The 13,091-nt window shown below is 39.1% G+C and overlaps 1 protein-coding gene across 1 annotated transcript in view; it reads right to left on the bottom strand.

The window, feature by feature from the left end:
• cacul1 (CDK2 associated cullin domain 1) overlaps nt 1–13,091 on the bottom strand; it is a 117,507-nt gene that overhangs the window by 15,830 nt on the left and 88,586 nt on the right. The window contains exons 7-8 of the mRNA XM_043712850.2: nt 12,346–12,484; nt 2,777–2,820 (exon numbers count right to left, since the gene is read on the bottom strand). Coding sequence (XP_043568785.1) covers nt 2,777–2,820; nt 12,346–12,484 — 183 coding nt within the window. The remainder of the gene's footprint in view (nt 1–2,776; nt 2,821–12,345; nt 12,485–13,091) is intronic.

Here is a 13,091-nt window from a genome sequence, read left to right as displayed (position 1 = left end):
TGTTAGGTGAACTCTTTAAAATCAAGGTTTAGTGGATCTTATCAAGTTGCAAGGAGATTGAGTGAGATGAATTATTGATAAGACAGAAAGAAATCTCAGTGTGTCATGGAAATATGCTCATAAGGTATTTTGGCAGCGAAGGAAAGCCAAAGGAGACTGTGTTATCGGTTACAACACAGAGTGAAGAACTGGACATTCCTCAAATTAAACTGGACAATGAGGAAGTTGTAAAAAAACTGGGATAAATTATTGAGTTACCTTCTAGGAAAATCAAAATGACCTGAAAGAGTTATTGCTATCGCACAGGGAGATGCATAGAAATTAGTATAATGCAAGATGTAGATATAGGAGATGCTTTTCCGATTAAGCAACATCCTTATAGGCATAACCCTCTAAAGTTAGCACAGGTTCAAAAGGAGATTGAACGTACGCTCCAAGACGACATAATTGAAGTGAGTTACAGTAACTGGAACTCACCCATAGTAATGGCATCAAGACCAGATGGTACGGTTATGTGTGGACTATCGCAAAGTCAATGCAGTTACAAAGACTGATGCATATCCGATTCAGAGTTTGGAAGACAGTGTTGAAAAAGTAGGACAAACAACTTATATTTCTAAGTTGGACTTGCTCAGAGGGTACTAGCAGGTACCTTTATCTGAAAGAGCGAAGATAAGTTCAGCTTTTGTAATGCCAAATGGACTGTATCAGTTTAAAGTTGTGCCATTTGATATGGAAAACGTGCCAGCCACATTTCAGAGACTAACCAATAAGGTAATTTCCAGATTACCCAATTGTATCATTTGCAACATTTATCAAAATTATTTGATCAACTTCTGGAGACAGACTTGGTGATAAACCTGGCCAAAGTGAATTTTCCAAAGCCCAAGTCATTTTCTTGGGCCATGCTATTGGACGTGGACAAACAGTCCCATGGAATGCAAAAACAAAGAGGTAATTGGGGAGTTTCCCATACCATCGACAAAAAGAGCAGTACTACGGCTTCTGGGATTGAATGGATTTTATCGGAAATCCGTACACAGATTCTGAAATGTGTGGGCTTATACACTTGAAGAAGCTTTTAAGTTTTTAAACAAACAATGAATGTGGAGTTGCCAGTTCTCTCAGCTTAGCTCTATTTTGATTTTAGTTTGGTTTTTAGAAAGCAGTCAGTTTTTTTTGAGGCTGCTGGTCAAAGAAACACCTATATGGAATCTCTCTGCCATCTCTCTTATAAAACCCTGTCTTTGATTTTATCTTTTTTGCCAACACGTATTTATGGGGTTTGTTGCAGGAATTTGGAACAGCATTAAGTTGGGATAGTCTGTTGGGTTTTCAGATAGGCTGTTATTCTGTATTTGGTTCTCTTTTGTTTGCATTTCATTCAGTACTCTGTAAATAAATACTGTTTCTTTTGAAACTAAGGGATTTTGACCAGTTGCATCACTCCTGGAATATCCACTTTAAACCTGTTCAAAACAACTAGAAAAGTCAGGGTCTGGGCTACCTTCTTGAAAAGTTTTGAGGGGGTCTGGTCCATAACAATGTTAGAGACAAAAAAACTGCAGATGCAATCCTGAGGAAGGGTTACATCCGAAACGTCGACTTCTCCACCTCCTGATGCTGCTTGTTCTTCCAGCCTCCTGCTTGTCTAGCCTGGTCCATAACAATAGCAGGATCAGAGTCCACAAAAAAAAATCCAACCTAAAATCTTCCACAGTCCATTGCAATCAAGCAACATTTTTAAAGGATTTTTTTTTTAAAATAGGTTTTCGTAAATATTCTTTAAATTATGCAGGAGTGTTAAGTAACCTGTAGCTTTATTAATACAAATTAATTTATAACAATAGTCACATTTATTAATGGCTAATCCATCACCTGAGAGAAACTCAATAGTTAAAAGCTAAAATGAACATACAGACTATGTAGAACCAAAAACAGAAGTTACTAGAAAAGCTCAGCAAGCATGGCAGCATCTGAGAAGAGAACATTTTGGATCTGGTGACCCTTCCTCAGAACTGATGGTAGCTAGGAAAATGTTGGTTTGTATGCAAAAGATAGGAGGGAATAAGGAGTAAACGATAGGGAGGGACAGAGGTCGAAGAGAGAGAACAACAATTGGACAGATAAGGGGGTCTGTAACGATTTGGCTGGGAGGATGAATAGCTGTCAATGGAGACTGTTAAGCAGCTGACAGTAGGTAGTGTGTAATGGCAGACTATGCAATAACAAGGCGTGAGGAAGGGTCACCAGACCCAAAATGTTAACTTTGATTTCTCCTTCACAGATGCTGCCAGACCTGCTGAGCTTTTCCAGCAACTTCTGTCTTTGTTTTTGATTTACAACATTTGCAGTTCTTTTGGGTTTTATAAACTATATAGAACTATTTACCAGTTTGGTTGGTGGGGAGTGGTCAGATCATTAAAAGGAACAAATTAAAAAAAAGCTTAAAGTGAAGAATCCCTTCAATAGTCAGCAAACAGCCACAATAAGTGAAAACCTCTGATGGTTGTTGGTTTGCTTAGGAACGATGGCCAGTTTTTTCGAAAGGCTGTTTGATAGCATAGTGTATATTTAACCTAGGCCAAAAGATTGTGAAAACCCCATTTATGGTGAACGTAATTTGTCCCCGAAACTCGTCAATATCGAAATTTATCAAAAATTAATGGAATTTGGCAGAAACTCTAAAACAGTATGTTTCACATTCAATGAGCATAGTTTGTAATGTTACGAGAACAAACTTGGAGAAAACACCTTCAAAACCAAAATCACTTACTGAACATTAGCTCCTCTCCAGCTCTTTTCCGCGACTGATCCCCTCTAAATAAATGAGAAAGTAGAAAATAACAGTTAAAATCTCCACATATTTGGGACTGCAACAGTTCAAGCTGTTTTATTAATTGAAATAAAAACACATATACTACAATAACAACATGAACTGCACCTTTGTAAGGAATCTGTTGCAGTCTAGGAGAAAAATAGCTTGTGTTTAGTCTTTGAGAAAAGACAATGACATCAGTTACGAGCAAGTATTTTTTTTCCTGATCATTTGTTCACATTGTCCTGGTATATGGAGTATTTTTGCGATATTTAGTTATTAATTTTGCCGAGCATTATTGACATTGTTGAAGTGGGGAAGTGATTTCAGGTGCCCCAAACATTTTGCTTTAGTGAATTGGATTCATATATCTCAATTACTAAAGAAGATCATGTATAATGATTTGGATGAGCCGGTGTTGGACTGGGATAGACAAAGTTAAAAATCACACAATACCAAGTTACAGTCCAACAGGTTTATTTGGAATCACTAGCCTTCAAAATGCTGCTTCTTCATCAGGTGGTTGTGGAGCAGAATCATAAGACATAGACTTTATGGCAACAGGATTGCAGTGTCATGGAATGTAATATTAAACAAATTTAGCTGAAGTCTTTCATCTTTTAGAAGGACCATGTTGGTTTTGGTTCCTTTAAAAAATTTCTGGGATTTACATATAAAGTTACATTCTCAAGATTAACAATGGGTGTCACACCTCAGCTCATTGAAGGTGTGAAGTTAAAGTCTGTCTGTGTCCAAATGTTAGGTCAGACTGATTCTATTTCTAAAGTGAGATTTGCAGAATCTTACATGGATTTATGCAGTTTTTGAGCAAAATAAAATGTAATTCTGCAAGTACAAATTCACCCCACCACAAACTTTGTGTGTGTAGGGGAGGCTGGTCTGCCCTGCAAACTTGCTTCACATTGCCCCCACATTTTCATCTATATGTATAAGAAACAATTAGGGTCCCAGTGCTGATTTTTGTGGTATACCACTCGACACCAGCCTTCTACCATTACCCTTTGTGTTCTATTTCTAAACCAGTTTCTGATCCAACTCACTCAGTTTCCCTGAATTCCATCCGTTTTCACCTCATCAGTCTCCCATGTAATACCTTGTCAAAAGTTTTGCTAAAGTCCATGTAAACTACATAAACTGAACTTGCTCATATTTTCAAAACACTCAAACAAATTTGTTAGGCATGACCTCCCTCTGACAAAGCCATGCTGACTATCCCTAATTAATCCAGTCTTTTCCAAGTGGATATTAATTCTCTCCTTCAGAATTTTCTCCAATAATTTCCCTATACTGACAGGAGACTAGTCTGCCAAAGAGGAATTAAACATTTGTATCAGAGCCCGTGCAAGTTCTTGCCTCACCTGCAACGGCCCAGGCCGCAATTCACCTGGGACAGGGATTTGTCCACTGTCAAGCCTATCAGATCCTCCAATACCTCCCCATTTCCTATGTCCAACTGTGCAAGCTCCTCACAGTCCCTTTTCCTGAATTCTGTAGCTATGTTTGTTCTTTCCAGAGCGAAGACCGAAAAGTAGAAAGGGTTCAGAAAAGATTTACAAGGATGTTGCCAGGGTTGGAGGATTTGAGCTACAGGGAGAGGCTGAATAGGCTTGGGCTGTTTTCCCTGGAGCGTCGGAGGCTGTGGAGTGACCTTATAGAGGTTTACAAAATTATGAGGGGCAAAGATAGGTTAAATAGACAAAGTCTTTTCCCTGGGGTCGGGGAGTCCAGAACTAGAGGGCATAGGTTTAGGATGAGAGGGGAAAGATATAAAAGAGACCTAAGGGGCAACTTTTTCACGCAGAGTGTGGTATGTGTATGGAATGAGCTGCCAGAGGAAGTGGTGGAGGCTGGTACAATTGCAACATTTAAGAGGCATTTGGATGGGTATATGAATAGGAAGGGTTTGGAGGGATATGGGCCAGGTGCTGGCAGGTGGGACTAGATGGGGTTGGGATATCTTGTCAGCATGGACGGGTTGGACCGAAGGGTCTGTTTCCATGCAGTACATCTCTATGACTCTAAGTAGTAATCATTTAACACATTTTAACATATTTGACATCATTCATTTAGTGGAGGTATATAACTTTTTACTTGAGTTTTGTCTCAATTCCATGATGTTACTAGCAATCCTTCAATGAAATAAACATTCACGTTGCTGTCTAAAAAATCCTCAACTCTTCTTTAGCAAAAGCAAGCTTTTTTAAGCAAGGTCTTGAGTCCTTCTAAATAAGCTGGTCACAACAGTGTTTCATGAGCCTCACAACCACAAAAACAATAACAAAGTAACTCACATTTCTATAGCACCTTTAACACAATAAAAAGCCCAATGTGTGTGACAGGAGCATGATGAAACATAGTATGTCATCACAGAATTACTGAATTGTTACAGTGCGGAAGGAAGCCATTCAGTCCATCATTTCTGAACTGACCCCTCAAATGAACATTAGCTAATACCAATCACCTGCTTTTCCCCCCATACAATTGCAGGTTATTTCTATCCATATAATCATCCAACATTCTGCTGGATGTCTCAATTGAATCTGCCTCCATCATATTTCAAAGCAGTCTATTCTAAACCGGCTGTGTAAAAAATGTTTTTTTCTCACCTCCCATTTCCAAATCAAACCAGATTAGATCAGATTACTAAAAGTCTAGAAAACGGAAGAGGTTTTAAGGAAGGCCTTGAAAGAGGAAAGCAAGATAGAGAACTGTAAAGAGGAACCTCGTAAAATAGCTAGGGGTTTATCTACAACTTGGCATGACCTGCTTACGAATGCGCCATATTGCAAATAATAGCTGGGGGGAGGAAAAGAGCTTTGCCGGACCGAGTGTCACATCGATCAACATTGCCATCTGCCTGACTACTTCTTATACCAGGTGTTTTTGCTGGCAATTTTCCTCAAGCTGAAACCCTGCCAGCAGGACATTTGAAATGACCTGGGGGTAAGAAATCTCTACTCTCAACAGGTAAATGTACTTAACTGAAGTTGACAGAATTTCAGGCTGCAGAATCATACAATCCCAGTGTTCCTCCCAATTTTTTAGCAACAAAATATTGCTTTGCATCTTTGGCAAAGAGAAATAATCTGGAACATTCAACTGTACATTGCATACAAGATGCTCATTGATCCCAAGAATTTATTAAACCAGATTCAACACAACATTCTTATCCATTTATACTCTCGGTGCTTTAAGTCCCAAGGTATGCTAGACCTCCCCCTCTCAAACTCTTGCACTGCTTTTTGAGCTAGAATTTTCAGAAGAGAAATAGAATACAGTATTTGTGAGGATAAACAATTGAAAAAGATGTGTGATTTAAAATCTAACATATTTCATTTCAGTGAATGATGTTCACCAAAGCCAAGTTTACAATTTGATGCTTGGTGCATCCTCATTAAGCAACAATAGTGTCATAAAGAAATGTTATATTGTTCATTCATTCACATTTAATTGATACAAAAGGCTCAAGGGAAAACAATTTAAAAAGTGAAAGCGGTCAAAACAATGCAAGAAGAAAAGAAATATCAAGCACTAGTAGCAGTGAAATTAGTACCCAAATGAATTACAAGGACTGAGGTCTTTAGTGCTCATCTGGTGTCTGACATGACAAAGTCTCCTCTTGTTCTCATCACTGCATAATCTGCATCATATTGATTGTATAAGTACTGCATAGTACAATCAATTCTTAAATGCATCATAAACAGACACACACACAATGAATCGTGGTTATAACTTAAAATACATTCTTTTTGAAATGGTGAAAGCCCAAATTTAATCAAAATCCTCACAAATAACAAATCCATAATCCTGAATTGTAATTACATATTTTACTTTAACCTAAATACATGGGAGTTGATCTATTATAAGTATGAGTCAAAACATTGTCCATGTTGTTCAGCGATTCAATGAAGAATTGGTTGCAAAAATACTGCAAGCTTGGAAAAAACTTCAAAAATAAAGAGAGACCAATTCTGCAACCAAGATTTGAATGATGATAATGAGAACCTTGCTCATGAGTGGAAAAAAGGCTTGTTTGCAGCATTTACAATTAGTAGATTCTAATCTCACTTCAAAGATATGCAGCTTCATATCTTCCCACGCTGGACAGTATCTAGACAGTAACAATTCCCAACAGGAGAGTCAGATTTATATCTGGTAGATCCAGTTTGCTGCTCGCTCCTCTTGACCTCCATCTTAGATAGCGATATTACCCTCCATGGGTGACCACCACCCCACCATCTATGGAGGTTGACATCAGACATCATCACATCATCATAGCACATTTGCAACTTACTCAGGAAACTGTTCTTTAATGTTGCACTTTGGAATGCACTGACACCTTTCATCCCTTTGACTGATCCCTGCTGAAATGGGATTTGCACTCAGGAAGGAACAACCAACCAACTCAAGCAGGACTGAAGCAGGCTGCACCTCAGGAACCCTCGCTTGCCCCAATAGCACTCACTCACTCACTTTGTGCATACTTGGATGCTCACAGCATCTATGCCTTGTCATTTCGCACCAGGCCACCTCATTCAGAACTTAAAGCTCAGAGTATTTCCATCTTGCCTTGCCATTTAACACAGATGCAAAGATAGGTGGCTTGTCATGGTTTTCAGCAGGGATCAGTCAAAAGGGATGAACATGTTGGTGTAAGGCACCCTGCTCCATTAATATCACACTGGCACCATGTGCCAGCAGCTTATGCAGTAAACAGCACATACTTCAACCAAATGTACGTATCTCAAAGTCTAAGGGGAATAGTCCTTGATCAAGTCAAGGGGGACTCCCATCAGTCAAAGGCCTTGGACATAGTTGACTGGCTGTTAGAGGTAGTCAGGGTCAGGAGTACTATATCATTGCAGTGTGGGGAGTGGTCTACCACAAGTTCTGCCAGTTCAGTGTAACCATCAGGGAGTTGTGATGAGTCATTGTTTTGGGGATCGACACGAGAGTCAAGTTGGGGAGAGCTCATCAGGGTCACTGCAGTGATTGGGATAATGGGGAATGTAATTGTGGGGATTGGAGGCAGCATGCTGGCATGCATAGGAGACAACAATAATTAAAAGGGGCAGCTCAATATATAAGAGGAGAAGGGAGCACACCTTGGAAGACATGAGTTATTGTATGTGGGGGAACGGGCTCCCTCGATGATCAGGCTAAGATTGAAACTCTCAGTGCCAAATACGGACTTCCATACTCCAGCAAATCATAAATGATCAATGGGAACAGAAAATGGCTCTTTCCACATCAAGTGGGCAGAGTTATTTTTTTCTCTGACTGAGCTTGTGGGCTCTGTTCATGAATAAATGCGAGGCCCTTCAAGGCACAATTGCCTTAATCAGACACTTACAGACCACAGGTTGAAAGTAACTACAAGCATAGTATCCTGCATCTAAAATGCATGCAGTGTCCAGCTGTGTAGAAGACAAATCCTGGTCACAGGCAATCTTGAGCATGTCACTGGTCACTGTTGATTGGTCACAGTTGCTTCTGTGAAGAAGTGATTACAGGCGACCTTGAAGGTGGCATCCACAGGCAACAATTCAACATGTTAATCCAAGGTAACAGACTGCACAAGGGGCTCTCATCTTACTTTTCTATGCAATACTGCATTTCTTATATGGAGGATGGGTGGAAAAGATATCAGACTTACAATCTTCTATTACATGTAGATGGTAGATGGTACATTACTAAAGATTTGTTCTGTTTCTGATATTCCCTGACTATGTTCATTGGAACAGTGACTAATAGATCCAACCACAGCAACCACACTGTGGCTGTGGTGCAACAACAGCATGGAGAAACCAAGGAGGAAAATAAATAAATATGGCCATAAAATACAATGCATACAAGAGGAATTAGGCTATTTGGCTTGTCGAGTCTGCTTCATCATTCGATCATGGCTGATAGGTTTCTCAACCCCGTTCTCTCTGCAACCATTGATCCTCTTTCTAATGACGAACCTACTTCTGTCTTAAATACACTTAATGATTTATTGTTACAGCCTTCTGTGGAAGTGAGTTCCGCAGATCAATCATACTCTGGCTGAGAAATTAGGAAATCCAGGATCAGTAGCAACCTCGAGCAGCTGCCAAACAGCCTCCACATGACGATGTGGCAGTTAAAGGTCCCCTCAAGATGTGAAAAAGGTGAAGGGGGACCAGAGTCTACTGTTTTCGGTGTTATTTCCTCCAGATGACCAGGATGTGTTGTCACCACAGACCGAGGATGTTCACGGACACCATTGTGGAACGGCACTGTCTGCTGCAGTAGTACTTCCAAACTGAAAGTGGGTTGCCATCCTATCCCAATGGTCCTTTGTATAACTACTGCATCAAAATTTTAAGCAACTAGCTATTTCCAAGGATTCATTGGGATCTATGTGGAATGTCTCAAACCTCAACCTATAACATATCAAGGCTGTTACTGGTGCAATTCAGAGATCTCACTGCTTTTCTTTTTTATAGGATCCCTACAGTGTGGCCCTTTTACCCAACAAGTCCACGCCGACCCTCCAGAATAACCCACCCAGACTCATTCCCCTACATTTCCCGCTGATTAATGCACCTGACCTACATATCCCAAAACACAATGGATTATTTAGCATGGCCACTTCACTTAACTTGCCCATCTTTGGACTGTGGGAGGAAACCGGAGCACTTGGAAGAGACCCACACAGACACGGGGAGAACATGCAAACTCCACACAGACAGTTGCCTGAGGCTGGATTTGAACCCAGGTCTCTGGCGCTGTGAGGAAGCAGTGCTAACCATTGAGCTACCATGCCTTCATCTCACAAGGTCAGTGGTGCAGCCTGGGAGTAGGCTGTGCCACCAGATGCAGGATTCAAAATATTGTATACAACACATTGAGAGGGCCATAATACAGGAACTTTCATTAACAAAAAGGCTTCCGTTCCTTCAAAGAGAGGCTCTGATTCTTGGATAGTGCCTGTGTGTAGCCTTACAGTACACTCCGGACAGAGTGCTCTGCACAAATGAAGTGAAGAGGGAACTCTGAAGAGCTGGAGAATGACAGCAGTTTTCTGAAGAGGAAGATAAGGACACAGGAATATTACCTTCAGGATGACAGAGTGAAGACGCAACAAGTGCAACAAGCCAGACTGTGAGTTTTCCAATAACTGTGAGCAGGAAGCACCAACCATAGATTAACTGTACACTAGTGGTCCAAAAAACAAGTAGTCCTTGTTTGTTCATAGTAGCAAATGTAGTTTTCTTTTGTTTGCATTTTCTTTGCATTGCTGTTGTGGAATAAATGTTAACGTTTTCAACTATTTGAAGTCTTTCCAGTGTGTGATGTCTCCACATTGAAAATGACAAGATGTTAGGTGTTCAAGAAAGAGCACTCCCACAGACAGAATTCTGAAATGGTATGGTGTTAAGAACAGGTAGCCTGTGCAACTTAATTTTTGAATCTGCAGTTATAATGACAATCGATTAGATAGATGGTAGCGTAAAGCAGAAAAACATTTACAAATATGAACTTGCAGTTGCAATTAAGTGTCACCTGTGCTTCCATCTACCCATAGAGGTAGTTTGTTTTAATTTCTCTTTCCAAAAAGAGCATTTTTAATAACAATATAACAGAAAAGTAAACCACAGAACACACGTCTAGTGTGATGAGGTCCAAATAATATGTTTAGTAGCTTCTCAGAACCTAAAAACACACAGTTTTGTCATAGCTAGTATAATCACCACTTCTTGGAAGTCAGTAATTCCCTGTAAATATATTTTGAAACAGCTACAATGGCCAGGTCAGTAATGAATAGCAATTTTTAAGTTTTCTTTGAAGTTTTTAATTATTTATTCCTGGGATATGGATATCACTGGCTGAGTCAGCATTTATTGTTCAGACCTACTTGCCATTTTAAAATTAGTTCTATGGAGGAACCTCGATTATTCGAAGGACACGGGAAGGAAATATTTCGTTTGGTTAATCGAATTCCGGATAATCGAATGCCGGATAACATAGTTTAGCCAAGCATCGAGACCTTGCGATCTTGCTGGATAATAGAGGTTCCTCTGTATTGCATATACGTCAGCAGGACAGTGATACAAAAAAGCATTGCAATTATGTACAATTGATCCTGTAACTGTACTGTTACACCGGTGTGGCAGTTTTAGTCTCCAAGATTGTTGCAAAAGTCAACTTGAATTAATTATGTACTACATTTTCAAGAATGAAAAAGCTAACACAGTAACCAGGCAAACAATAAGCCAGAAATTGTTCCAATGACAAATTCAGTGGTGAATGATGCTAGCTGAATTGTTCACCTCATCATTGTCACCACATCATATTTGCATTGCAAATTGCTGGAATAATGATCTGTTAATGGCACAGCAATTTCAATGTTGTACTTATGGCCTGGTGTGCAATGGTTTAGCTCTATAAACAAATCATATGGCACTATAAAAATGTAAAACAACAACTTTGATGTAGATGTGGCACTGTGAGGTGAGAGACATGCAACTCAAAAAGTTTAAAAGTTTTGGAATGTATTAAGGTAGTAAGCAATTAGGAGTTTTGCATATGTACTTTTCCATATAAATATGCTCTAAGAATCCAGTACATACCAAATATCGAGGCAGGAGGACCTATGGATCTTCTTGAGAAAAATGGAGGGAATTATGAGCAACTTCTGAATATTTTGTGATTGAGATTAGTGTAGTCATACAACAGACATTAGCAGAATCTTGGTCAAAATCCTCATCATGCCAAGGAGAAAGAGCTATTGCAAGGAAAGGTGTAATCATCTGACCAGCATAGGCAAGGTAAACATTCTCAGGGCCTCAATTTGAAGTTTCTTATTAAGAACACAAAGCTTAGTATACTTTTCTTTTAATTCAAAGATTTTCTGAGCCTTGTTCAATTGATCAAACACATATAAAGGTATTTGCCATGTGAAGCAGCCTCTCCACAGTGATAAATTTGCAGGTATTCTCCTGATCGAGAAGATTTCAGTACCTCAAAAGAAACCTTTCACACAAAGCAGTTCATGTAAAACTTCACCTGTTTTGTTATAGCAGACAGGTTTAGTGGCTTATGTGCCAGCATGAATGTGGTTCAGGCAGTGGATCCCCTGATCCTTAAAGAACTTCCTTCATGTAAAGATAGGCACTCATAGTCTATACAGTTGTGGAAGCTGTATTAGAACAGTTGGATTTTAACAGGAAAATAGCTAAATTAAGGAGGCAACTCAAGACTGACCAAATAGCCATGGAATAAGGAATTGCATAGTAAATAAGAGTTTGATAACGTATAAAATAGGACACTGTAAAACAAAAAATACAAAGTACTCCATAGACGATGTCAAAATAACGAAGGCAGATGCTGAGAGATCCAAAACATTCAACATTCCGACATTTTAGGGTCTTTTGGGATGGATGAACCAAATGACAACTGTGCCCCTTGAAAAATAAGCAGTCATATTGACAACGATAGTTTCCAAACAGGTAAATTCCAAATCTGAGACTAAATTTTACCTGGCAAAGCCATTCTGTATCAGTTCTCGCTGGAGTTTTTGGTCTTGAGCAGCATATTCTGAGAGCTTGGATTCCAAAGCAGGGGGAAGGATATTTGGGATAAATTTAGAAAAGAGACTAGGTGCCAGCTGTGCCCAATCTGGGAAAATAATATATAGAACAAACAAGGTTACTAAGATAGTCAATACCTGTATTTTTATTCAGCTGGAGCAAATGCAATTGACGGCTAAAGACTATTAAAAATTATGTTCCTCTTTTTGTCCCATGCTTATATGCATTTGATAACTTCTCCCTACAATAATATATATGGGATCTTATGAAAAATACACCAGATTTCACTCAACTTTAAATGCTCCTTCTAAACTGGAGGCACCTTTGGCACAAATTTCCACAAGCAATACACGCATCTCTATGATTGTAAGCACCTTGGCAAAAAACACAATCTAACTACAGAAATTCGAATTGCAAATAAAAGCTAAAAAAAATTCCATTTTACATGGATGTCTTAATATGAGGAGTACAATTTATATTATCAGAAAACACTGATAATCTCAAATCTAAACTGTGGCAAACGCGCTGTTTATTGATTAAAATCAACGCACAGAAAGTCAGTAGTAGCTACCACTGGCCAACTAGAAAATTCATGATGTTGAGAGACAAATGGAAATATTTTATTTGATCCAAGTGTCATCATCAATAGTTTCTTTAAAATTAATACTTATATAAAATTCAATTAAATGCATCAT

This window comes from Chiloscyllium plagiosum, unplaced genomic scaffold (genome assembly GCF_037043375.1).
Source record: "Chiloscyllium plagiosum isolate Xiang-an unplaced genomic scaffold, Cpla_swu_hap1 HiC_scaffold_22, whole genome shotgun sequence".
Taxonomy (NCBI): Eukaryota; Metazoa; Chordata; class Chondrichthyes; order Orectolobiformes; family Hemiscylliidae; genus Chiloscyllium; species Chiloscyllium plagiosum.
This window is presented reverse-complemented; position numbering and strand designations above follow the sequence as displayed.